General features: G+C 38.1%; 1 protein-coding gene across 1 annotated transcript in view; it reads left to right on the forward strand.

Annotated features, from left to right (window-relative positions):
- UBE3A (ubiquitin protein ligase E3A) overlaps positions 1 to 23,520 on the forward strand; it is a 49,991-nt gene extending 26,471 nt beyond the window's left edge. Inside the window, exons 6-13 of the mRNA XM_010290713.1 lie at positions 3,012 to 4,267; positions 12,025 to 12,169; positions 18,347 to 18,552; positions 20,701 to 20,865; positions 21,253 to 21,408; positions 21,503 to 21,576; positions 22,480 to 22,623; positions 22,848 to 23,520. Of these exons, the coding sequence (XP_010289015.1) occupies positions 3,012 to 4,267; positions 12,025 to 12,169; positions 18,347 to 18,552; positions 20,701 to 20,865; positions 21,253 to 21,408; positions 21,503 to 21,576; positions 22,480 to 22,623; positions 22,848 to 22,968 (2,267 nt within the window). The 3' untranslated portion in view covers positions 22,969 to 23,520. The remainder of the gene's footprint in view (positions 1 to 3,011; positions 4,268 to 12,024; positions 12,170 to 18,346; positions 18,553 to 20,700; positions 20,866 to 21,252; positions 21,409 to 21,502; positions 21,577 to 22,479; positions 22,624 to 22,847) is intronic.
- Positions 23,521 to 24,614: the final 1,094 nt, after the last annotated feature.

The following is a 24,614-nucleotide window of genomic DNA, read 5'->3' on the forward strand; positions in this document are numbered from 1 at the left end:
TTAGACAGGCAAGAAGCAGATTAGGTCTGTGTTGTGATTTGTCTCTTGGTTCTGTGTATTTTTAATGGAGGTGTGTGTGTACAGGATTTTCTTCCTTCTCTCCGACCCTGCTGTTCTCTTTCCCCAAGATAGAGATCGAAGTCTTCTCAGCCTATCTCCAGAGACAGTCTGTTGTCTAAAGCAGTGACTCGGACTTTGTTCGTTGCAGCATGACAAGTATTGACCTGTCCCTGTAGCTGTATGGACAGAGAGCATTAGTGCGTTCTTAAAGCCCATCCGAGACTCTTAGTTACCTTTGGAATTGGATGATGTCTAAGGAATCTCATGCTCTAAAGTTGTTTTTTAAGTTCCATCCACAACAACAGTTGCTGGGAAAACTGCAGTTAAGTTTAAGAAAGCCAAGGAAAAGGATGTGTAGCTTGCTTTTATGCTTGACATAGGATTGAAAGTTCTATGTGAATTGAAAGAAATGCCTTTCAGAAAAAAATTCTTTACATTACTTTTCTGTAGTGCTAAGCCCTAAGACTATTTTTTCCCTTTGGGGAAAAATGTATCTGGAGGTCATTGTCAGCATCTCAGTAGTATCTTGCATGGAAAAGAGAATTTCCTTCTCTATTTCAGAAAGAAATAGAGAAAATGCAAATATATAAAGAAGTATGGGTTACAAATGTAGTCCTATATATAGAGCGCCATTTCAAAATCAGTGTTATAATTACCTGGAAAGCTATTTTCAACTTTGATCACCAAAACATTAAAATGGGAACAGAGAAGGTCAGTGGACAGGCAGTGGGCACACAACCATAGCAAAGCTTCCACAAGAGATAATGAAAAGATAATTAATAAATTTGCTAATTAGGGAGTGTGTTGTTGGCAATATATAGCTCACATGCAGTCCTTTTTCACAGTCAGGGATCAGTGCTAAAGCTTGACTTCATGTACAGATTTGTCATGGAGTATTACTGAGAACAAGGTCTGAGAGGAGATACGTTTACTTCACTGGATTGCTTGGTTGCAATGGAAAGAGTAGGCATGTAAAAGCTCATGTATTCAGACACAAGTCAGCTAAAATTGACTTGAGTTAGAAGAAAGCTTCACTTATGTATGTTTTTCTACAGCTGTTCTCACTGCTGTGAAGTAAAAATGGGGCAGATTCTTACGGCATTTAAGTCAGAGGATCGTCACAGGATATGACTTAAAATGGTTATGAAACTGCTGAGGGTAATACTAAATATTTTAACTGGAAATAGCACATGATTAGTTCCTTAAATACTAAAAACTTTAAAAGAATGACTGGGGAATTCCTGTTGTAAGTGTGGAAATCTGAAATGTGTTATATTGTTAAATTGTCAACTTTTGCAGATAATTTTTATGCTATGAATAACCTCTGCAATCCAGAGTCAGTGAACTTGAGGCTATTGTCCTCATTTTGAGGAGCTGTGGCATGGAAGATGCCACATCTGTGTCAGCAGTTAAATTTCTTTTAGGTAAATTTGCTTCTTGAGCATGCACTGCAGCAGATAAAAATAGGAGATGTTGAACTAAGCTTGAATCCTTTCATAATATTTTCAATGCTGTTGTGTTTTTAACAAGATGGTTTTTAGTATTGGAGCTGTGTCACTGTCTTCAGATTGGTTGGAAGTCAGTAGTATGACATAAGCTTAATCCTTCCTGTGTTATCTGTGCTCTAAGAATGGCTTGGGGCTCTGCAAAAATCAACAGGTTGTCTGTCTTTGCATCATTTAGTTTGTATTTTTAATGTAATGACTGCTTAGTTATGAAATTAAAAATTAATGTTAGTGTAGGCAATCACATTTCAAAATACTTCAACATATAACTGTATTAAAGTGATATGTTTCCTTCTTTCTGCAAAGGCGGTAGTTCTAGTGTGGTTGGTGAATACAGTGCTGTGATGTGTGTTTTTTAGATCTCTACAGATGCTATTAAACAGATTCAGTTTTAGGTCTAAGTTATGTGCCAGTTCAGAAGAATCTGCTTAAACTAGAACAGCTTTTCTGGGTCTGATCATATGGTAGTCCTACTCTAAATCATCACCTGATGTCAAATCACCTGTGGGTTCTGTTTGAGAAGTAGCATAGAAAGCTGTAAAAAATGTGTTCTCTTTGTCTTTTCTGAAGAGAAAGGAAGTTTTCAAATAACAAATGGACAACCAAATGACTGACTTCGTATCAGGGGTTTGGCGGGGAGGGGGAACATACAGGTATTTGGAGCCCATGCAGGTGATGTGTGTAAACCAGCTTGTTCATCTGAATAGCATGTTGAGTACACTCAAGTTGTTTTTCTCAGTGATGCCTAATGTACAAACAAATAACCCACATGCCCAACTGTGTGTGTAATTCAGATGGCAGTGTAAATTTCTGAACATGTATTGTGGTTTCTGGGAGGATTTTCAGGCATTAGTTTAGTATAAAAACAGTGACAGAAAGCCTTAAAATAGAAATAAGAAATCTTGTAGTCCCATTAATATAAAACAAAACAAATTACTGAAACTCTTCAAGATCTGTTTTTAAGGGAGGAAGAGGGTGTGAAGTCTATAAGCGTGTGCTATGTTTGGAAAAAAGAGGTTGATACAGTTTAGTTCATGTATAGTTTAATGACTTGTATATTAACTGCAGATTTCACAGAAGACTGCATTGTCACACAGTCTTAAATTCATTAACTCTTTTAAAGTTTAAACATCTTACTGATTTAGTTGTTCATGTTTAGATGATACAATACTGTTAACTGCCAAATGTAGTTAACTGGCTGCAAAACAGAGCATGTTCTCTGATCGACATCCATGAATAATATATTTTACAAAATCAGAGTGAATGAAATAATCATTATTCCTGTTAATGATATTATAAAGTATCTGTCTTAAATTTATCCAGCACTGACACTGTTTTTTCCAGTGTTAATGATGATATGATACACAGGTTTCTTGAGTAGAGCAAAGTAGGAGTATTGTATCTTTTTAATTTTTAACTTAAGATTAATACTTTATGTTTTTATAGATGTCACTTTTCTAACAGAAGACAAGATATATGAAATTCTTGAACTATGTCGAGAGAAAGAGGATTATTCTCCTTTAATCCGGGTGATTGGGAGAGTATTTTCTAGTGCTGAAGCATTGGTACAGAGTTTCCGGAAAGCCAAGCACCACACCAAGGAGGAGCTCAAATCTCTTCAAGGAAAGGATGAAGACAAAGATGAAGATGAAAAGGAAAAAGCTGCCTGTTCGGCTGCTGCTATGGAAGAAGATTCAGGCGCATCATCATCTTCATCGTCAAGAATAGGTGATAACACACAGGGAGATAATAACCTCCAAAAACTAGGCCCGGATGAAGTGTCTGTAGATATTGAAGCAGTCAGACGGGTCTATGATAGATTACTTTCTAATGAAAAAATAGAAACTGCCTTTTTAAATGCACTTGTGTACTTGTCACCTAATGTGGAATGTGACTTGACTTACCATAACGTGTACTCTCGGGATCCTAACTATCTGAATTTGTTTATTATTGTTATGGAGAATGGCAATCTTCATAGCCCAGAATATCTGGAAATGGCTCTACCATTGTTTTGCAAAGCAATGAGCAAACTACCCCTTGCAGCTCAAGCAAAACTGGTCAGATTGTGGTCTAAGTACAGAGCAGACCAAATTCGGAGAATGATGGAAACATTTCAGCAGCTTATTACTTACAAAGTCATAAGCAATGAGTTCAATAGTCGTAACCTAGTGAATGATGATGATGCTGTTGTTGCTGCTTCAAAGTGCTTGAAAATGGTTTACTATGCAAATGTAGTAGGAGGGGATGTGGATACAGATCATAACGAAGAGGAGGATGAAGAACCCATCCCAGAATCAAGTGAACTAACTCTTCAAGAGCTGTTGGGTGAGGAAAGAAGAAATAAAAAAGGTCCTCGAGTGGACCCACTGGAAACTGAACTTGGTGTTAAAACTATAGATTGCAGAAAACCACTTATCCCTTTTGAAGAATTTATTAATGAACCACTGAATGATGTTCTAGAAATGGACAAAGACTACACTTTCTTCAAAGTAGAAACAGAAAATAAATTCTCTTTTATGACCTGTCCCTTCATATTAAATGCTGTTACCAAGAACCTGGGATTGTATTATGACAATAGAATCCGGATGTACAGTGAAAGACGCATAACTGTGCTCTACAGCTTAGTTCAAGGACAGCAGCTCAATCCGTATTTGCGACTTAAAGTGAGACGTGATCACATCATAGATGATGCACTCGTCCGGGTAAGTCATGCAGCAGCATAGAACTTGGGTTTGTTGATTCTGACAAGGGCAAACTGCGTGTGAGTGCGGTGTTTTATGTACTAGATTTCCTCTAGAAGAAACTCAAATAGCTTTACCGTATTAAGTTTGAATTCAAAGTGTGCTGTTCAAGATTTGTATGTTCAGCAAAACCACATCTACTCAGAGTGGATGCAGACTTTTAAAGATGTTTTAAAGTATTAAACAGTTCTTATTCCCTGTTTACAGATTCTGCACTGTTACAGCTCTTAATGGTGAGAGTGACCAACTTCTGTTTCATTATTTTTTCTTTGTCCTCTGGACTGTCTTGGATCATCTTCTGATAGTAGGGTTTTTCAGATGGAAGTTGAAATTAAAGCCTTTCAGTTGTGTACTCTTCTTGTGGACTTCTGAAGATATAAAGTGTGTGGACTGACTACATGATAAGTAGAAGCACTTCTTGCTTCTCTAAGTGTTACTTCAATTTAGTGTAAATGCTGATATGATTGAGAAAGGAGAAGGCAGACCTGTTAATACCTGAGAACTGTGAGAGCAGCCTGCTTCTGAATATGCTGGCTTCTTAAAGTAAAACTTAAAGCCATTTGTTCACACATTTTTGGAAATGGGAATTATAAAAGATACAAACTGTAAAGAATATTTCGCAGTAAACTTTTTTCCATAAATGTCCTTTTAATTTTAGGACTCTTCCGCCTTTTATTTTTGCTTAAATCTGTTATGTTTCATTTTTCTATGTTCTGTTATTAAATCACAACAATGTTTGCAAAATTTTAAATTTAACCATGGCTTTAAAGCTTGTTGCTGAAGAGCCAGACAGGTATTTGGAGAGACTCTGGGGAAAGTACCTGGTTTTGTCTCACCCCAGCTGTTACTTCTGGTTAAATTTGATGACTTTAACTGCTACTGAAGGCCAATTGTGAGAGCCCTAAATGAGCTCCCACATTGATTTTTTTTTTCTGTGTACCTATGAATTTCCAGATGGGTTAGCTGCCTCATGGGAATTGATGATATTATGACTTATCAGGAAAAACCTTTTGTCTCCAGTACCAATAGGAAAAATAAAATTGCAATGCAGAAATGGCTTCTGTCTGTAAATCAAATTTTCTATTAGGCAAATGAGAAATACACTCTTTTAAGATTAAAGGCTACTGTGTACTAGTTTTCTAATTTAAGAATACTCTTTGTAATTTCACTACCTGTCAGACTTACAGTTGTATCCAATTGTGTTTTGTCACATTAATGTAATGGAGTTTATTTCTGTGACTTTTCAGCTTTGGGATGAATGAATACTGGGAAAAGGAAGTAATAGTACTCTCTCTTTAGGAGAATATGGGCTAAATGAGGGTGAGAGCTGATTTCAGGGAGATGTTCCTTTTAATGTCACTTCCAGCAGAGAGAAAGCAGACCACCTTCCTCATGCTGATGATGGGAAGGAAAATGTGTAAATATGAGAAGTCATTTTTCCACATGTTGCTTGTTGTGGAAGGAGGATGACATCTTTGAGAACAAAAAACTAGTGTTGCTTAGAAAGCTCATGGGCAACATCAAGTTGGTCCTGCAGCTGTATCACAATGGGGCCACAGCAGTTGCTGCTGTGCACACCCTTGGTCTGTTGGCAATTTAGGTAACTTAAATCAGACTAAGCTCAAACATAGTAATTTAAATTATGATGCTCCTGCAGCAGCGCTTGCACAGCCTAGCAGTCTACAAGTACATGCCTAGGCAGTTGCCATGGATCCTTTTATGGCAGTTAATTTAAGCTGCCAGAATGCACTAAATTATGGTGATCTGACCCTGTCAAAGTCCCAAGGAAAGTAAGATTTTTAAACTATTTATTCTGGGTCAGAAAATAAAGGAAAAAGATAAAACTGTTCTAAATTCAAGTAGTTTAGTCAACAAGACAAAGTACAGCCCAGACATTTCTCAAAAGTGGAAAATAGATTATATTCAGTAAAATGGAGATGAATGAAGACTCACCATCCTAGCTGGAGGAAGGAAGCTGTATGTGCCACTTCAAACAGATGCAACAAGGTAGCTGTTGAGATGATGTGAACTGAGAGAAAATTGTGTTGATAACCGGTATGTAGTGGGTGCAGAAGTCACCTTTTAACTATTGATATGTTGTAACTGATGATATGAAGTATTGGTGCTCATGGAAAAGATTTTTTAAATATTCCTGAGGAAGTGTTAGGAGTTAAGGAGCAAATGGAACAATACAATGTCTTTTTACTATGGTGTGGCTATATCTCTCTTTTGTTTGTTTTTTCTCATTTTAAGATCAAAAAGGGTGCAATAGCAATACATTTGGAGAGTTCAGAGTCTCTGCAGAGAGATTGTGAAGTCCTCTTAGTGGTAGAAAAGATGACAGAGAGGATGTAAAAGACAGCATGGAGAAGTTGCATGGGAGATACTGGTTTTCTCATCTGGTAGCACCCAGTCATATTATCAGGAAGCAGGCTTAACACAAGCAAAAGGACATATTTTTTTCCACACTGAGTACCTTAAAATTATGGATGTCTTTACCCACAACTTGTAGCTCTTCATGAAAGAAAGATCCATCAGAAGGTAATGGTCACTACAGACACTTTGTGACCCACATACAAACCTCAGGAAATCTCTAAGTTGCAACTCTCCTGGTAGCTGGAAAAGTGTTGTAGAGAAAATAACTGTTCCACACAGTCGTCTTGCAGTTTCTTCAGCAAGTGCCTGATCTGTTGAGAAATTGCATGCTGTTGTTACAGGTACTTCCTGTAACAGGTTGGGAAATGATTTTAGAAATTTCAACAATTTGTGTCCACTTCCTAATTGGTGTGAAATAGGTCTGGAGGAGGATCTTTAGCCTTATGTCCTAATCCTTAAAGTAATATGCTCTATCTCTGATAGTAGTCAAAGATGGGAACCATGTGCTTCTGTAGCAGCACTGACAACATCAACCGTAAGTGAAAGCCATGTTGTACGAGTTTGCATCAGTGATGGTTGCAGTTCTGGGGGCAGTATTGAACTTTGGAAGGGTCTCACAACTATCAGAAAGATCTTGCCAAGGTAATAGTCTTCAGTAGTAAAAGCATATTCTTAGATCTGTTCAGTGGCAAAATGTTTCCAAACATGCTTAAATTACAGGTAAGTAATTATGATTACCAATATTTTTACTCTTGAACTGCATTTTTTACTTTTGGGGTTTGAATGCTTAGAGACTTGTTTGAGCTGTAAGTAATTACGTACTTATGTACACTCTAGTAAGACCTGTGTCTTTACAGAACAATCAGTGCAGACTTTTTGGACTAAATATGGAATAACAAATAACTTCCTGATAAAAGCATTTTCAGAAATATTGATTAAAATGAGGTTGAGATGATCTTACTCATATTTTCCTTATTGATGTTGGATATTTTTCAAGGAAATACATCGATCAGCCTTCATAACCACTTTTTGCAAATGGACTAAGTACCGGTCTGTCTTTGCTAATTAGTCGAGCTAATTAAGTTATCACCAAACTGTTTTATCAATACTTAAATATTTAAACTTTTAGAATTCAGTATGTACATCTTCTCACTTTTTGGACTTCATTAAAACAAATATGAGCACTGGTAAGGGGTTTTTTTTATTATTACTGTAGGATTTTTTCTTTTATTGAGAATTTGAAGCAATACCTTTTAAATACCTTTGAAGCAATAACTTGTTTAAAGTAGCTTATTAAGAGAATCATAGTTCACCCTGGAACCCATGCACCTAAGCAAAAAATTTTATTTACAGATTCATTGTTCAATTTCTTTGCATGTATGAAACTTGCATCAGAAACTTGTTTGGTTTTTTTTATTGACTTAATGAAATGTGCTTTCTTTGTATTATATACTTACTGTATACTTATTTGTATGTATGTTAGTCTGAAAAGTTGCTGGGGAGCAGGGGGGAATGTTGGAATTGGTAAAGTGCTAGTCCCTACTTTTATTAAGGAATTCTCACATTTGGGAGTTTGTATCTCAGTTCGCAGTTCTTGAAAGCAGTCAACATGCTTTTTTGTGTCTAACAGGTTTCAGAGGTTAGCTGTACTCCTGCTGAGTCATGTTATGTGCATGTGGTAGTAATGAAAGGAAGTTTATCCTTAAATACCCTCTCCTGCCTCTTCATACCCCAACAGCTATTTCTTTCATCCCCTTCCTCTGAGTTTACTCTCCCCCCCAACCTAACTCCCATGACCCAGATTGTACGTGGATTTAATCTCAGGTAGCAGTAATTTAAAGGCTGTGAGTTAGGACACACGAGTTCTGCAAGTGAAAATGTGGTGGACTCCGGCAGTGGAGTCTGGCTGATACTTGCTCGCAAACTAGAAACTCCCTTTGACAAATTTCACACTGAATGTAGATGTCTGGCAAGCAGCAAGTGTCTCCTGCTTATAAATGACTCTTAAGTGTATTGATGAGCTAAACCTCTTACGTGACAACTGAAGCCAGTAGGCAGGTACTCTCATAATATTAGCAACAAAGTACTTTGGGAGCTTTGAGGTTCTTTTAGGCCAAATCGATGTTTATGTGTGTTGACCTGAAAATCTCAGCATTTGTGTGCAGAATATGTCTGACTGTGGTTGACATATGCAAGCTCCGCTGGCAAGTGTATGCATGGACTGTAAAGTAAAACTTGAGGGGATGCTTCTTAGTCACTTTTTAAGTATTACTTCACATGCCATTTTGCAGAAAATGTAGTGACTGACTTATGTCACGATGTGTCACTGGTACTTTCAAACTTGAATTAGCTGTGTTTGTGTCATTTTTGCCTTCTAGCATTGAAAGTGTTCCTGCTACTGCATTAAAGAGAACTTCTATGTTCCATTGCTAGAACTTGAGGGGTTTTTTGATAATTTTTAACTGAATAGAGATTAGTTCCATTATTATCAATTTTAATAATGTGGTCTCAGCTTTCAGCTTTTCAATTCATAGATACTCAATTTTTGATGCTGCTGCTTCAGAGATGCTACATGCATGCTTTCTGGGAAGTCCCTAGAAAGTGTAATGACAACATCATCTGCTTGGCCAGTCAAACCATCATGACAGAGACTGTATTAGCTTCTAAAACTTCAGGAATTCACATACACATAGATTGAGTTTATCCAGCAGCATTTCTGTTGATGTGACTGAGGCAGCTCTGATTATTTAAAAGAAGAAAAAAACGACTTTAAATTGAAGGTCATACTTCCTTGCTACAGAAACACTGCTGCAGTTCTGCTAAAATTCAGTGCCTCTCTACTATCATGAGTAATGCCTGTGTTTGAGTTCCAGTTTTCTTGTGAAGCATCAGTGTTGAGAGACATGAATGTTCAAAGGAGCAGCTAAATCCACAACCTTCAGTTGAGCAGCTTAGCAACATTGTCTTCAAGGAACATTAGGCTTTGACTCACAATACTGGCTTTTTGGTAATCCTCTGTCTGACTCCCTCACAGGCATCCAATGCACCGTTCCAGTCTGCCCAGCTGGTGTTGCTCAACTGTTTCCTTCTCCTTTTTCTAATACTGCTTTTCTTTTACATCACTCATTTCAGAGTAGCTCTCGGCCAAAAAATAATTTTGAAATAATTTTTTTAGTTGCTTGATTTGTATAAGTATGAGCACTCTCCATAGTATAAGTGTATTTCTCTGACATGAGAGCCTTTACACTATGACAAAGGGTTACAAAGGCCCCAAAAGAAAGGCAGAGGAAATACTTGCTTTCTCAGAACCCATCAAAATTCATAAAACTTGCAAAATGGTAAATTGCTGGTTGTAACTACTACAAAGCCAACAAAGTCGTCACTGGGGAGAAGAAACCAAAGCATTGTTAGTGCCAGTTTTAAGTGGAAGAGATTCAAATAGGGGAACTTCTGTCTGTCCAGCTTGAGTGCATAACGTGTACTTACAGTCTTAAAATAAGTGCTGCTTCTCTGTTTTTACAAAGTTTCAGTTCTATTTGCAATATGGCTTAAGCTCCATTGTGCTGTTCAGGAACAAAATTTTTTACATATCTGTAAGGTGCATAATTGTAAGATTTACATGAAAGACAAGATGTAAAACTACACTGTTATGGGAAGCATGTGATGGGAATACCAATGGCAGGAGAACTGCAACATGTTTTTGCTGCGAAAGTATTGTTGGTAAGATACAGTTAATTTCAAAGAGTAAATGTTATTTGGTCTCCTTAAGTGCAACAACAGTTTATTGCAAATAGTATGCAATAGAATACCAGATGCTGTAGGTAGTATATAACTAAATTTTCCATATCATCTTGTAATTTAATATATGTCTGAATCAGCTAGTCTGACTTGCTCTCATTATTGGGGTCTTCATGGCTTGACTCTTATTTTTTTAACTGAGCTTTATTATGCTATGGAGTTACACTCTGTCTCTTCCTGATACTAATTTTCAATACCAGTTACTGCAATTCTTTCTCTAACTGCTGCTTTTGCATGAGGAGCTTCAGTCTTCAAACCCATTACACTAGCCACAGCTCTGCCACCGGTCTAGGCCTGCTGTGCTGCTTGCAACATGCCTGGCTGATTTGGCAGTTACCAGGAGAAAATGTATCTTACTGGTGGTGCCATTTTATGAGTTGATGGTGTCATTATTGCTGCCTTTATCCTCTCTGTTCTGTTCCTAATTTCCTTTATGCTTCTGTAGTAAAATTCTGGGATGTAAAGGATGTGTTGGCATGTGTATGGATAAGGTAGGGTAACGAAATAAATGGTTTGGCATGTTAAGGACACCTACGGGTAAGTACAGTTTGTGCGATCCTGGATTAGAGGCAAATCTCACTGGTAATGTGGTCTTGGTAGAGGAACATAGAGATCCATCGGTGCCCTACTTTACTGCTGTTAGTTTTCTTTGCCACATAGGTATGCTTAATGTAATTGGGCTGCACAGGCTTAACCAATATGTTTATGCTTTTAAGCAGCATATTTCTTATCAACTGCAAAGTATTGAATAACTTTTGATTTACTGAAAGGATACATTTCTGTTGGAAGAAAGTAAAGGACCTGTAGTGTCCTTTATATAGATATGAAATCCTTTCCTGTGAAATGTCACAGCTTCTATTAGACCTTAACTGAATTTTTACTTTGGTGAAGCAATGCAGTAGATCCCTTTAAAGGCACTGAAGAAGTAAGAGCAAGAGATTTCTGATACTTCTTCATTAGGGTCAAGAGGAATGGGGATTGATTTGACTGTGGTATTAGTGTCTTTTTATTTCTGGGTTTTTTTTTTCCTCTGCTCTTTGAGATGCAGCTACTAGTCCAAGGCTTGTCTTCTGTCTTCTACTGTAAATTATCACCTGAATGTTCTGAAAACATCTCTCTAATTCCTTCACAAAACTGTTTGTTGTCAAACATGTAGATCAGATTGCAGTCTCTTTTCATTGTCAGATGCATTTAATTATCCCAGTAATACATCTTGGTTTTGTACTGCTGTTTCTGAATTTTGTACAACAAAACGCTAAGTTATTTTAAATAAGTGCTTAAAAGAATAGAAATGGAGAAGGCTAACAGACTTAATTGGCTAACAGATCAAATCTGTGGTGAGTTTCTTGCTGCGTTAATCCCCAATTCTAATACGTGCTTAGAGTGATTTAACATTACTATTGGTTTCTGATATTTTGCCATTGTGATTTATATGCTTCCTTCTTAGGTTTGGAGAGTAGTTTTGATTACATTATTTGATACTCAATTGATTCTACTAGTAAACAGATTTACTAATTATATACTTCTATCTGTTCACTTAATAGCTAGAGATGATTGCCATGGAAAATCCTGCAGACTTGAAGAAGCAATTGTATGTTGAATTTGAAGGAGAGCAAGGGGTAGATGAAGGAGGTGTTTCCAAAGAATTTTTTCAACTGGTTGTAGAAGAAATCTTCAATCCAGATATTGGTATGTGTTCCAATAATTTGCTAATTTATCAGGTTTTTCCTCACAAAAGGTTGGACCAGATGATCTTTCAAGGTCCCTTCCAACCTTGGCTGTTCTGTGTTTATGCAGTGCCTTTCTACATCTGCTGCTGCTTCTCTTTGAAGCTTTCCAGGTTTCTTGGTGATCATGAGAGTACTTGACCCATTGAGGCTCACTATGTCATCATCAGTCATCCTCCTCGGGAGGAATGATGAAAAATAACTGTGTATAGTTAGTGAAAGCTACCATTGCTTGTTTAGATATAAATCAGTAGTATAGGGTTTCTTTGCAGGGTTCCTCTGTTTGTTCTCTCACCTTTCTCCTCGCTTTGCTTTGTGATTAGCTTCTAGAATTAGTAATCAAACCAAAGAGGAAGAGCTTCTGCAATAAAACCAGAGTAGGACTATGGTGAGTTTTTGAGTTATTTCCTCCCCTTCCTCCAGCTTAAAAAAATCTGATAGTCCTAGTTCTTCTAATGATTTCATCTAAAAGGGTTACAGATCCAAAGTGTGGTAGTAATGTCAAATTTTATTGTAGTTAGTTAAGAACTAGGAGTAATTTGATATATTGTAGCCAAAGTTTTATTTGTGTTTTAACAGTCACATTTCCATCTTGCTGTTTTTTCCCTTGCTCCCTGCACCAGTCTTTTATGCTTCTGTCTATACATGGAAGGACATGCTGCTTTTAATATGCAGCTTGTCTGCTGCTCTGAAAAGATTAAAATGTTTTAAAATGTTACAAATACTTTGTGTCAGAAAAGAAATGGGACCTATCAGGTTTCTATACTGATTTCATAGTTTATGTGAAATATGATGTCACATTGTAGTTCCTGTAATGGCTTCCATTAAGGAAGCTGAACAGCTTATGGCCATCAGTTAATTTGGGTTCATTGAACTCTTTTTTAAAAGAAAGCTGTTGGTCTTGTTTTTGTAACTTAGAAAATTGATGGAGAAACACAAATTCATTTTGCCCTGGTTAAAGAGGGGGTCCCCAGAATTGGTAACAGAATCTGAACCTTGGCACTTGCCCTTCACTGTACACAAGCCAGTTCTTGTAACAAGTGATACAGATCCATAGACAAGTCTTACTCACTTTGAAAACTGCTGTGAACTTGGAGAGATTTGGAATCTGAATTAGCAAGGTTACTTGGAATAAATTAAAGTATGCCAAAATAAGGAAGTCTTGGTATTTTGACTGGCGAAGTTGTATTTCCAATACGAAATACATTTTTGACCTGAGTTTATCTAAACAGAAGTTGTGTGGGGTACCTAATTTAAAATACTCCTGTTGAGTAACTGAAGTCTGATTCAGCCGAGATCCATCCAGTGTGTGTGTGTGTGTGTGTGTGTGTGTGTGTATATATATATGCTCCCTGTGTGTAAAGATGGGTATGCATGTTTTAAATTGTACTTCTGTATTCAAAATACAAAAAAGTCTGTACACTTTCTGTATTCATATACAAAAAAAAAAGAAAAAAAGGGATTGGTTTCTAGCGTAAATGTATAAAAGCAGAAAATATAGCTTGCTTTCAGTCTTCTCCTCTTTTGCACCTATCAATATCCACTGCAGTATAACAGTTTACACATCATATATATCAAGAGTGACTTCTGTTGATTTGTAAACACTTAATTTACCAGAGAAAATGAAGGAAATCCTTTAAATGGAATTTTAAAAGTCTGTCCTCTGATAGCTATATGTGGAGTAAAGCTTATTGCTGTAATAGTTTCCTTCGCATTACAGTTCAAGTGTTTCCACAGTAAACTACCTTCAAGTTTTACTTGAAGGAGGCAATAACTCGGACAAAGTATTAGATTTATGACCAACAGTCACCATGGTAAAAGGGAAGGAGGAGTAACTTCATACAAATTTCTAGGAAACACTCTACAACTGTTTTCCCCTGATTGCAGCTTCCGGTTTATTCTGGTGTTTTATTATGATTTTAATGTACTATAGTCTTAATTTTGATCAGTGAATGTGAAGTACAGTGTTTTATTAAAGTGTTTCCAGATGTGAATCTGGGTAAACTGTTAGTCCTTCATAATTAAAAATTTGCTGGAGTTGTTTTAACTGTTTTACCTTTTTCCATAGAATCACAGAATGTGTTGGGCTGGAAGCAACCTTTAAAGGTCATCTAGTCCAACCCCCCTGCAATGAGTAGGGACATCTTCAACTAGATCAGCTTGCTCAGAGCCCCATCCTGCCTGACCTTGAACGTTGCCAGGGATGGAGCATCTACCACCTCTCTGGGCAATTTGGGACAGTGTTTCACCACCCACATGGTCAAAAATTTCTTCCTTATATCTTGTCTGAATCTGCCCTCTTAGTGTAAAACCATTACCCTGTGTCCTATCACAACAGGCCCTGCTAGAAAGTCTGTCCCCATCTTTCTTCTAAGCTCCCTTTAAGTACTGCAAGGCTGCAATAAGGTCTCCCTGGAACCTCCTCTTCTCCAGGCTGAACAACTCCAATTCTCACAGCCTGTCCTCACGGGAGAGGTGTTCCAGCCCTCTGATCATTTGTGGCCCTCCTCTAGACCCGCTCCAACAGGTCCATGTCTTTCGTGTGCTGAGGGCTCCAGACCTGGTTGCAGGACTCCAGGTGGGGTCTCACCAGAGCAGAAGGGCAGAATCACTTCCCTTGACCTGCTGGCCATGCTGCTTTGGATGCAGCCCAGGATATGGTTGGCCTTCTGGGCTGTGAGCACACATTGCTGGCTCATGTCCAGCTTTTAATCCACCAGGATCCCCAAGTCCTTCTTGGCAGGGCTTCTCTCAGTCCCTTCATCCCCCAGCCTGTATTGATACCAGGGGTTGCCCTGACCCCAGTGCAGGACCCTGCCCTTGGCCTTGTTGAACCTCATGAGGTTCACATGGGCTGATGCCTCGAGCTTGTCCAGGTCCTTCCGGATGGCATCCCATCCCTGAGGTGTGTCAACAGCACCACTCAGCTTGGTGTCATCTGCAAACTTGCTGAGGGTGCACTCAATCCCACTTTCTATGTCACTGATGAAGATATTAAAGTGTACGGATCCCAGTACGGACCCTTTTGTCACTAATCTCCATCTGGACATTGAGCTGTTGACCACTGCCTTCTGGATGCGACCATCCAACCAATTTCTAATCCACTGAATAGTCCACCCATCAAATCTGTATCTCTCCCAATTCAGAGAGAAGGATGTTGTAGGGGACTGTGTCAAAGGCCTTACAGAAGTCCAGATAGATGACATCCATAGCTCTTCCCTTTTCCACTGATGTGGTCACTCCATCATAGAAGGCCACTAGGATGGTCAGGCAGGACTTGCCCTTGGTGTAGCCGTGCTGGCTGTCTTGAATCACCTCCCTGTCCTCCATGTGCCTTAGCGTAGCTTCCAGGAGGGTCTGTTCCATGATCTTCCCAGGCACAGAGGTGAGGCTGACGGGTCAGTAGTTCTCAGGGTCCTCCTGGCTACCCTTTTTGAAAATGGGTGCAATGTTTCCATTTTTCCAGTCTCCAGGGACTTTACCTGACTGCCAGGATTTTTCCAGTATCATGGAGAGTGGCTTGGCAACTGCATCAGCCAGTTCCCTCAGGACTCTGGGATGCATCTGGTCAGGTCCCATAGACTTGTGCATGTTCAGGTTCCTTGGGTGGTCTTGAACCTGGATCTTCTCTGACAGTCCTCCAGTCCCCATCTTGCCGTGCATCCACTTGAGAGGTGTGGGAAGAGAGACTGCCAGTGAAGACTGAGGAAGAGAAGTTGTTCAGTACTTCAGCCTTCTCCTCAACTCTTGTTAGCAGCCTGCCAGTCTTGCTCATTGAGGGAGGTACACTTTCTTTGACCTTCCTTTTCTGGCTGACATACCTTATTGTTCTTTGCATCCCTTGCCAAGTTCAGCTCCAGCTGTGCCTTGGCCTTCCTGACCCCATCCCTACACAACCGGGCAGTGTCCCTGTACTCTTCCCAGGATACCTGTCCCTGCTTCCACTGCCTGTGCATTTCCTTCTTGCCCTTCAGTTTGCCTGTCAGGTCTCCACTCAGCCATGCTGGCCTCTTGCCTTCCTTTCCTGATTTCTTGCACCTGGGGATCGAGAGCTCTTGCGCACTATGGAAAGCCTCCTTAAAGATCTGCCAGCTGTTCTGCTCCCTTGTCCCTGAGGGTGGTTTTCCAGGGGAAAAAAAAAGTTAGCCCTGTTGACTAACTCTGAAGAGCTGGAAGTTTGCTTTCCTAAAATCCCTGGGGTCCTGACTTTACTCTTCACCTGCCCCACATCCCTCAGGTCTGTGAACTCCACCAGTGCATAATGACTGCAGCCCAGGCTGCCTCCAATCTTGGTGTCACCAATTAGATCACTTGCGTCGGTGACCAACAGGTCCAGAATCACATCCCCTCTGGTAGGGCTGTCTATTACCTGGCTTAAGAAGTTATCCTCCATGCATTCCAGGAGCCTCCTGGATTGCTTATAGCTCACCGTGCTACTTTTTCCAGCAAACGCTGGGTGGTTGAAGTCCTCCAGCAGGATGAGAGCCTGTGAGCACGATGCCTCCTCAATCACCCTCCAGAAAGTGCAAATCATTGTGTTTATTGTGCCAATAATCCACAAGTTACTTTGGTCAATTCAGAAAATGGAATGCAGGCTTCTAGTCAATGTTCCTCCTATATATGCTTTTGTTGCTCATCCATTTCAGATTTCCATTTGCCGTACCTGATGTGTTAGTTATTTGTGTGCTCCCCTAATAGCTGAGCCTGTCCTAATACCTTACTGAGATAAATAATCTTCAATTCTGGGGACTAGCCAGAGTCTCAGGATGAGTTTGCAGTTCACTTCCTTACATTGAGAATTCAGGCTTTATCTCTTGGCTGAAGGTGACATGTTATCTTCAGTCGAAGGAGTAATTTTGTGGCTCTGTGTGGCTTTGTAATGAATTTGTAGACTTTCATAGGTTGTAAATAAGCATATCTTTAACAGCTGACAAGATAAACCCTTGTGGCAAATGTAGTTCATGTTCTTGACCACGTGCATTGAAATTCTAGTGTGTGGGGAGGAGCCTGGGCACGTTACCTTGGCTTCTGCCTGGAAATCATGGGACTTAGCTGTACAGGTCACTGGGACTATACTTGTCCAGGGTGTTCTCTCCCTCCGCTTAAGTCTATGGGGTTTGTATTTATTGTACTTCAGTATGTGGCCATGTAAGCAATGGATTTTATCATGGATGGATTTAAATAGTTTATAGCCTGTACGCAAACTGGTTTCATAAACAAGAGCTAATCTAATGGCTTGCTACAGACAAAAGGGTAAGGGACTCTTTGTCCTTCTCTTGTCTGTACAGTTCTATCCACTTTCTCCAGCTCCTGGCACGTGCCAGTTCAGCTGTTTGTTGAAGCCTTCTGTGAAGGTAGTCAGCTGGTGAACGTGGTAGGAAATTGGTCACCTGATATAGTGAGCTGAATCAGGGCATAGGGGAACAAAGCAAAACCTCTCCTTTTCAACAGTGACAAGCTGTTAAAATTGCAGCAACTCCTGTGAAATGACAGTCCCATCTTATATTTTCCCCTCAAGTTAGGATGTATGTGATAGCTGCAGCAACTCAGTGGACCTTGTTGAGTACCTTTTAAACAAACAAAGAAATCTGTTAGGCATCTAACTCTTAAGTTGATATGTGATGGTTAGTCCCTGCTTCCATCATAGCTTCCAGTTCAGTAATAGGGCTGCGTCTAGTCCTGTTCCTTTGATGGAACTGGCCTGGAAAAGGCTTTGAGGAAAGGCTATCACTTACAGTAATTGGAGTTCTTCAGGATTATTTCATCCACATGGTTTTTGATTGTGTTCTTTTCTTGCACTGTTGTATTTGTCAAAGTTTCAAATCTAGATTGACAATGTGCTGCTGCTTCCTCAGTATTGGAAAGGGATGAAAGGGGGGATGTGTACAGCTTCAGTGGGCGTTGCAGGATGTTGTATTGCAGGTCTCCTGCATGCTTTTAGTGCTAATGTGAGTAACAGTATTTTGAGCAGCTCCAATTACCTTAAGGTAAGTAGCTTCTCTTTGCCATTAAATTCACTATAATATTAACTTAAACATGTTTTAGAGGCATTCTAATGCAAATGGGTTTATAATGGTATGTTTTACATGTCATTTTTATTGAAATGTAACCATAATTGTTCAACATCATTTTTTTACAGGCATGTTCACATATGATGAATCTACAAAACTGTTTTGGTTTAATCCGTCCTCTTTTGAAACTGAGGGTCAGTTTACACTGATTGGCATAGTACTGGGTCTGGCTATTTACAATAACTGTATACTGGATGTACATTTTCCCATGGTTGTCTACAGGAAGCTAATGGGCAAAAAAGGAACTTTCCGTGATCTGGCAGACTCTCATCCTGTAAGTTCATTATGTTCTTTGAGTTTATTAGTGCATTTTCTATGCAATAACTTAATCTAGATTTAAATTAAACACAAGATCACTGTCAGAAGTGGAAGTGAAATAACCAATGACTTACATGAAAAGTCTGTGTTTGTTAAAATAAATTCAATTTAGAATCTTACTAAGACCTCTTACTGCATCTGATTTGGAGGAGGCAGAATTGTCGAGTCAACAGATGGGGCTGGGTATCAATAAAGCTTTGTTTTCTTTTTTTACATGCTGCCGAAATTGCTTAATATCACTAAGCACTGTTAAGCATAAACTATTATTAGTAATATCTTCCCAAAGAGACTTCTAAAATAAGGCTTTTTATATCTATTTGTAGGAGCAGATTTCTATAAAAAAATGTGAAAGTAACAGTAGACATGCAAAAGTGTGGTGCTCATGCTGGTTTTTGTCTAAAGCAAAAGGCAGATGAGGGGGTTCATGACTATCCCTACAGTTCGGGAGCAGTGATCAGTGTCCATCTTCCCCCACCCCTCCTCAGCCACTGGCTATACAAAACACTAAGCCCTGTGCATGCCTTAGTAGATAGAGTATAGAAGCCTGTATGCAGGATGTCTTGACCCTGCTCCATCCTCAATGAAAGATCACCGGTAGCTTTCCCTGATGCTAGCTAGTATGAGTTATTAGTATGCTTCACTTCATTTCAAATGGTGTGACATTTCCCTTTTCATAAGCAGTTATGCAAAATCTTGAGCTATTCAAAAAAGATGAGTAAAATGATACTGTTTTAAAAAAACTTGCCTTTTATTGTCGTTTAATCAGAAAATGAGGCATGTGTAATCAAAAAATAGGTTATCCAGTCTGCTTTGATTGACTACGTATAACAGCATGCCATCTTTGACCAGTGTCATGGTTTAGCCGTTATAAAATGATAAGAAATACACAGTGCTCCTAGTTTCCTGTAATGTGTATTATAAACTCACAGTTTACAGAAAGAGTAGATTTATTTCTGTGGTACAAGGCAGTCAGGGCATTTCTTAATTTTTTTTTTCCACTACTCTTATGTTTCTCCTCTGACACCTATACTGACTTCATTTAAAATCACCCTTTTAAAACTCTTTGCACTCTAATATGACTTAAACACTTACTTCAGAGCTTCTCAAACCAAAAACGGAAATTCAGAGTAATCAAGCCACCCAATGCTTGCTCAAATGCTATAGAGCGTGAAGGATAGAGTGCTCACCAGTCCTCATCACCAATAGTTCCAAGGCCAGTCATTTTCAATGTAAGATACTTTTAAAGGTTCTGTGAAAGAATCAAAGGGATACAGATAGTGAGAGGGATGTGACTTATGTGTAAACTTTCAATAGTTAAAATATTTAGGGGAAACTTATTAGTTCTACTCCACTGTAAAAATACAGTTGCACTCAGCTGTTGCTTTTACCTTCATCTTGCATTCTTGAGTCCTACACCTTTGTCTCAGCCAAAAAATTGGAGAAAAGAAAGCTAAAGAAAAGGAGCCTGGTTGCTCCTTTGAGTAGAGCAAACTGTTAAAGGTAATTTCAGACTCCACTTGGCAAATTCTCACCTAACTTGTGATTTTTTTTTTTTTCTGTGCAGAGACGTTCTCTTACTTTAATGACTGCCCCATCCATGTTGCCTCAAGATTACTTCCTAGTTTGTTTGGGTTTTAAATTAAGATGTGGGAGAGAAAAGCCTGCTGCTTGAATTTTATACAGTGCTTGTGCTTTTTTTGATTTTAACATATACATGTTCAACTTACTAGTGTAACATGTTCTGGATGCCAAAAGTAAATACGGTTTCAAAAGAGTTAAAGGAGGAAGAGGTGTAATTAGTGTCTCTTAAACTACAGGTCTAACTGTTGCATTTAGGAAGATTCCTAGGTACTGGTGGGTGCTTCTAAGGGGTTTATCACTCGTTCCCATGTTTCTTTTTTGTTTTTCCTTAATATCTGCTGTTGGTTGTTCTTACAAACACTGAGTTTAATATACCTTTGTTTGGACGGTTACGGGAGATCTTAGGTGACTTGTGTCATAAAATGTAACAACCCTTTTTGAGACAGATGACTTCATGTCTTCTGGTATTAGTGAAATCTGTTGAAACTTATTTATGACAGACATGTATTTCTTACTCTGTTAGGTTCTTTACCAGAGTTTGAGAGACTTACTAGAGTATGAAGGAAGTGTGGAAGATGATATGATGATAACGTTTCAAATATCTCATACGGATCTCTTTGGCAATCCAATGATGCATGATTTAAAGGAAAACGGTGATAAAATTCCTATTACAAACGAAAATAGAAAGGTACACAATTTTTTTATGTAATCTGCAATTTTTAGATACTCTATGCAGAATTATGTAAGACTCTGTAAAGGTTTGGCGTCACTTATACTTGAAGTTTAAAAGCCTTTTAAAATTGCCATATCACAGTGTAGTTGTAAGCAGAAAAGGGATGGGGAGGGGTTGTGTTGTAAAAGAAAGTGCCACCATATGCATAAGTAGCTTCTGAGTGTGATGTTTGACCTATCTGAGAAATATTTGAGACTTGCTCTTTACTATTGCTCAGTACAAGCTGAGCCCAGATAATCTGGGTAGTGTTACAGAATTTGGGGTCTTACGTTATTGGGGGATACTTCAGGTGGAGTGTGTGTCAAAGTACTAAGGGGTTTTTTGGGGGTTGTTTCTTTACAGGAATTTGTCAATCTGTATGCTGACTATATCCTCAATAAATCAGTAGAAAAGCAGTTCAAGGCCTTTCGGAGAGGATTCCACATGGTGACCAATGAATCTCCTTTGAAATATTTATTTAGACCAGAGGAAATTGAATTACTTATTTGTGGAAGTAGGGTAAGAATCCTGAATGTACACCAGAAAAAGCAGAGCTTTTTTGATCCTAAGCATATAATTAGTGGTCATTTTTTTAAATGTCATCTTCTTACAGAATTTAGATTTTCAAGCACTAGAAGAAACTACAGAATATGATGGTGGCTATACAAGAGACTCTCTTATTATTAGGTAATTTTTTTCTAATTTCTGAAAGATTAAAAGCACTTTACTTGCCTGTTTCTTTATAATGAATTTAATATTGTAAGACTTAGTATTTTTTGTAGTACTGGAGATGCAAGTGTCTTATGTATAATTTCACTTTACTTGAGTACTGTCATTAGAAAAGAGCAGATAGTATAAGCATTGTCTTTAGTTTCCAGTGAACTTTGGTAAAGCATAAAAGGCCTTTTTCCCTGGGTTTTTTGTCTTTCTCTTATACCATATAGTTAAATAATCCCCCGTATAAACTGTTCTGCTGTTGTTAAAAAAAAAAAAAAATCAAACACTGGATTGTTTGAATAGCTTGGCTGTGTAGAAGTTTCTTCTCTAATTGGAAAGCAAGTAAATACAATGAATTTTAAGAGGGAACATTTTTTTAATATTTTTACTTTCTTGTCCCCTTTGACTAGAGAACTCTGAAGACAAGGGTCAGAGAAGCGTGCATCTTCGGTCCTCTAGACTTTGCCAACTACTTAACTAGTTCCTGCTAGGGTAGAAAGCCTTTGACAGCAGCTGCATTTGTTTACTGTGGTGTTTTAGAAGGTGGTAGAAATGGACAGTGTAGTGGAACCAGTATAATTCCATAGGAAATAGGAATAATAAAATAAAGGAAGAATATTTGCAGATCACTTATCAGCTGAATTAACATTTAAAACCAGTTAAACTGCAGTGTTTTGGTAATACCTCTGACTTCTGCATCTCGTTGACTGGTAAATACATTACTGCTAGTTTTAGTTTATGAATGCAACTTGTAAACTGATCTTAAGATTGATTAGAATTACTAAACCTTCAAAGTTCAATTACTTTCGGAAGTCTCATTTTATAGCAAAGGAAGTTTTCAATTTACTCACTTTTTGATTTCTTCCTTGATAGGGAATTCTGGGAAATAGTCCATTCATTTACAGATGAACAGAAAAGACTATTCTTGCAGTTTACAACAGGCACAGACAGAGCCCCTGTGGGAGGACTTGGAAAGTTAAAGATGATCATAGCCAAAAATGGCCCAGATACAGAGAGGTAAAATAAAAATTAAAATCTATGTTTTGGTTGTTTGTCCATAAATGGAAGGAAGTTCTGTGCTTTTACTTTATTAACTTAGTTAAATCTGAAAGTTGAATCTTTGAGTAAAGTAGATTCTCTTTAAATTCATTATTTTGGGTTTGTGAAGTAGTAATGTGTTTCTTTGCGTGTACTGCACGTTCCCAGGTTTGAATTCTCCTTTTTTTTTGTTTTCCCCACAGGTTACCTACATCTCACACATGCTTTAATGTACTTTTGCTTCCGGAGTACTCGAGCAAAGAAAAGCTTAAAGAAAGATTATTGAAGGCCATCACATATGCCAAAGGATTTGGCATGCTGTAACAAATATAACAAAAGGGATTAAAAAAATGATGGTGATGATGTCCCTGTCCAAAAAGGCCATAAGATAGTGAGCTACAGTAGTCACCTGTGTTTGTGCCTCCCTTCTTTACTGGGGACATTGGGCTGGAACAGCAGATTTCAGCTGCTTATATGAACAAAATCTTTATTTTTTTCTTTTAGCGTGAAAGTGTTACATATTCTTTCACTTGTATGTACAGAGAGGTTTTCCTGAATATTTATTTTAAGGGTTAAATCACTTTTGCTTGTGTTTATTACTGCTTGAAGTTGAGCCTTTTTGAGTATTTACAAGAAAACAAACTGTACTCTCCCAAGGAAAATATTGCCATCATTTGTAGACCATGTAACCTTCAAGTATGTGCTATATTTTTGTCCCTGTATCTAATCAAATCAAGAACTGTACTTTTTGAAGAGTTTGCTTTTGAAACTTGAAGTCTTGGAAAACAGTGTGATGCAATTACTGCTGTTCTAGCCCCCAAAGAGTTTCTGTGCAAAATCTTAATCAATAAAGATGGAAGGGAGAACTTGGAATGTTAAATTGCAGCCTTGAGAACTTTACTTTAGTCACAGCACAACAATTAAAATTCATTTCACTATATGTTGTCTTCACATGTCTTGTAATAAATTGTGTTTTTAATTAGGAAACGTTTCTTAGCATATAAAAGGGTAGAAATTTTAGTTTTTAAAAAAAAGTTTACTGGGGAAAGTGCATTTTCAACTGAACAGCTTTAGAGTAGGGAGTAAAGTGTTTGGAAAAAAAATAGGAAGTTTTTACTATATTATAAACAAAGCATGTGGAAGTGCACTTAAAATGAAGTTTTACTCTTAATTGCCTATTATGTTGACATTTTAAATAGACAATCCAAAGTCTTCCCTACATGTTATGTCATCACCATTTATTTAATGAATCGTTGTTCCTACTTATCAAGGCACATGATCAGTGTTGCAACATAATCTAAAGGGATGGCTACTGTATTTTAATCTCATCTAACAACAAGCAAAATTGAACAATATTAAACGTAAGGCCTACTTCATGTTGTACACTTCCAACCATTAAATAAACTGTTAGAAAGTAAGTACTACGGTTATGTTCATCTACTACATAAAGTATTCAGTAGGTTTTTAATTTAACTCTACAAATCATATCAGAAATAAATCCTTTACCTTTCGTAGTCTGTGTTTAATGTTAATTTCTCCTGTTGCAATGTATGATAAAGGGATTATGCGTTTTTAAATGAAGACGTAACTGGCAAATCTCTTTTATAATACAAGCTGCAGCATATGTGCAGAGCTGAGCTTGTGCCTTGACAATTGCTGTAAGTGACTACTACCGAGCAAACCCGTGACTGTGGAATTGGCATTAAAAGGCATAATTTTGAAATCATTGGAGAAAGAAAAGGTGTCTTTCAGGACTATTTTAATAAATTCTTTCTAGTAATAGAAACAGACAACTGTTATGTAACTATGATGCTGAATAAAACAGTGACCTTTTTTCACCACGGTTCAGTGAAAAAGAAAACAAGTGACTTCATTACTTTGATAAATTGGATATTAAATTATTTGATTAGAAAACGTTGTAGTACGGCATAATTTGAGGATTACAGGTATGAGAAGAACTCTAGAAGTGA

The sequence above is a fragment of the Phaethon lepturus genome, unplaced genomic scaffold, assembly GCF_000687285.1.
Source record: "Phaethon lepturus isolate BGI_N335 unplaced genomic scaffold, ASM68728v1 scaffold3087, whole genome shotgun sequence".
In the NCBI taxonomy this organism is placed as follows: Eukaryota; Metazoa; Chordata; class Aves; order Phaethontiformes; family Phaethontidae; genus Phaethon; species Phaethon lepturus.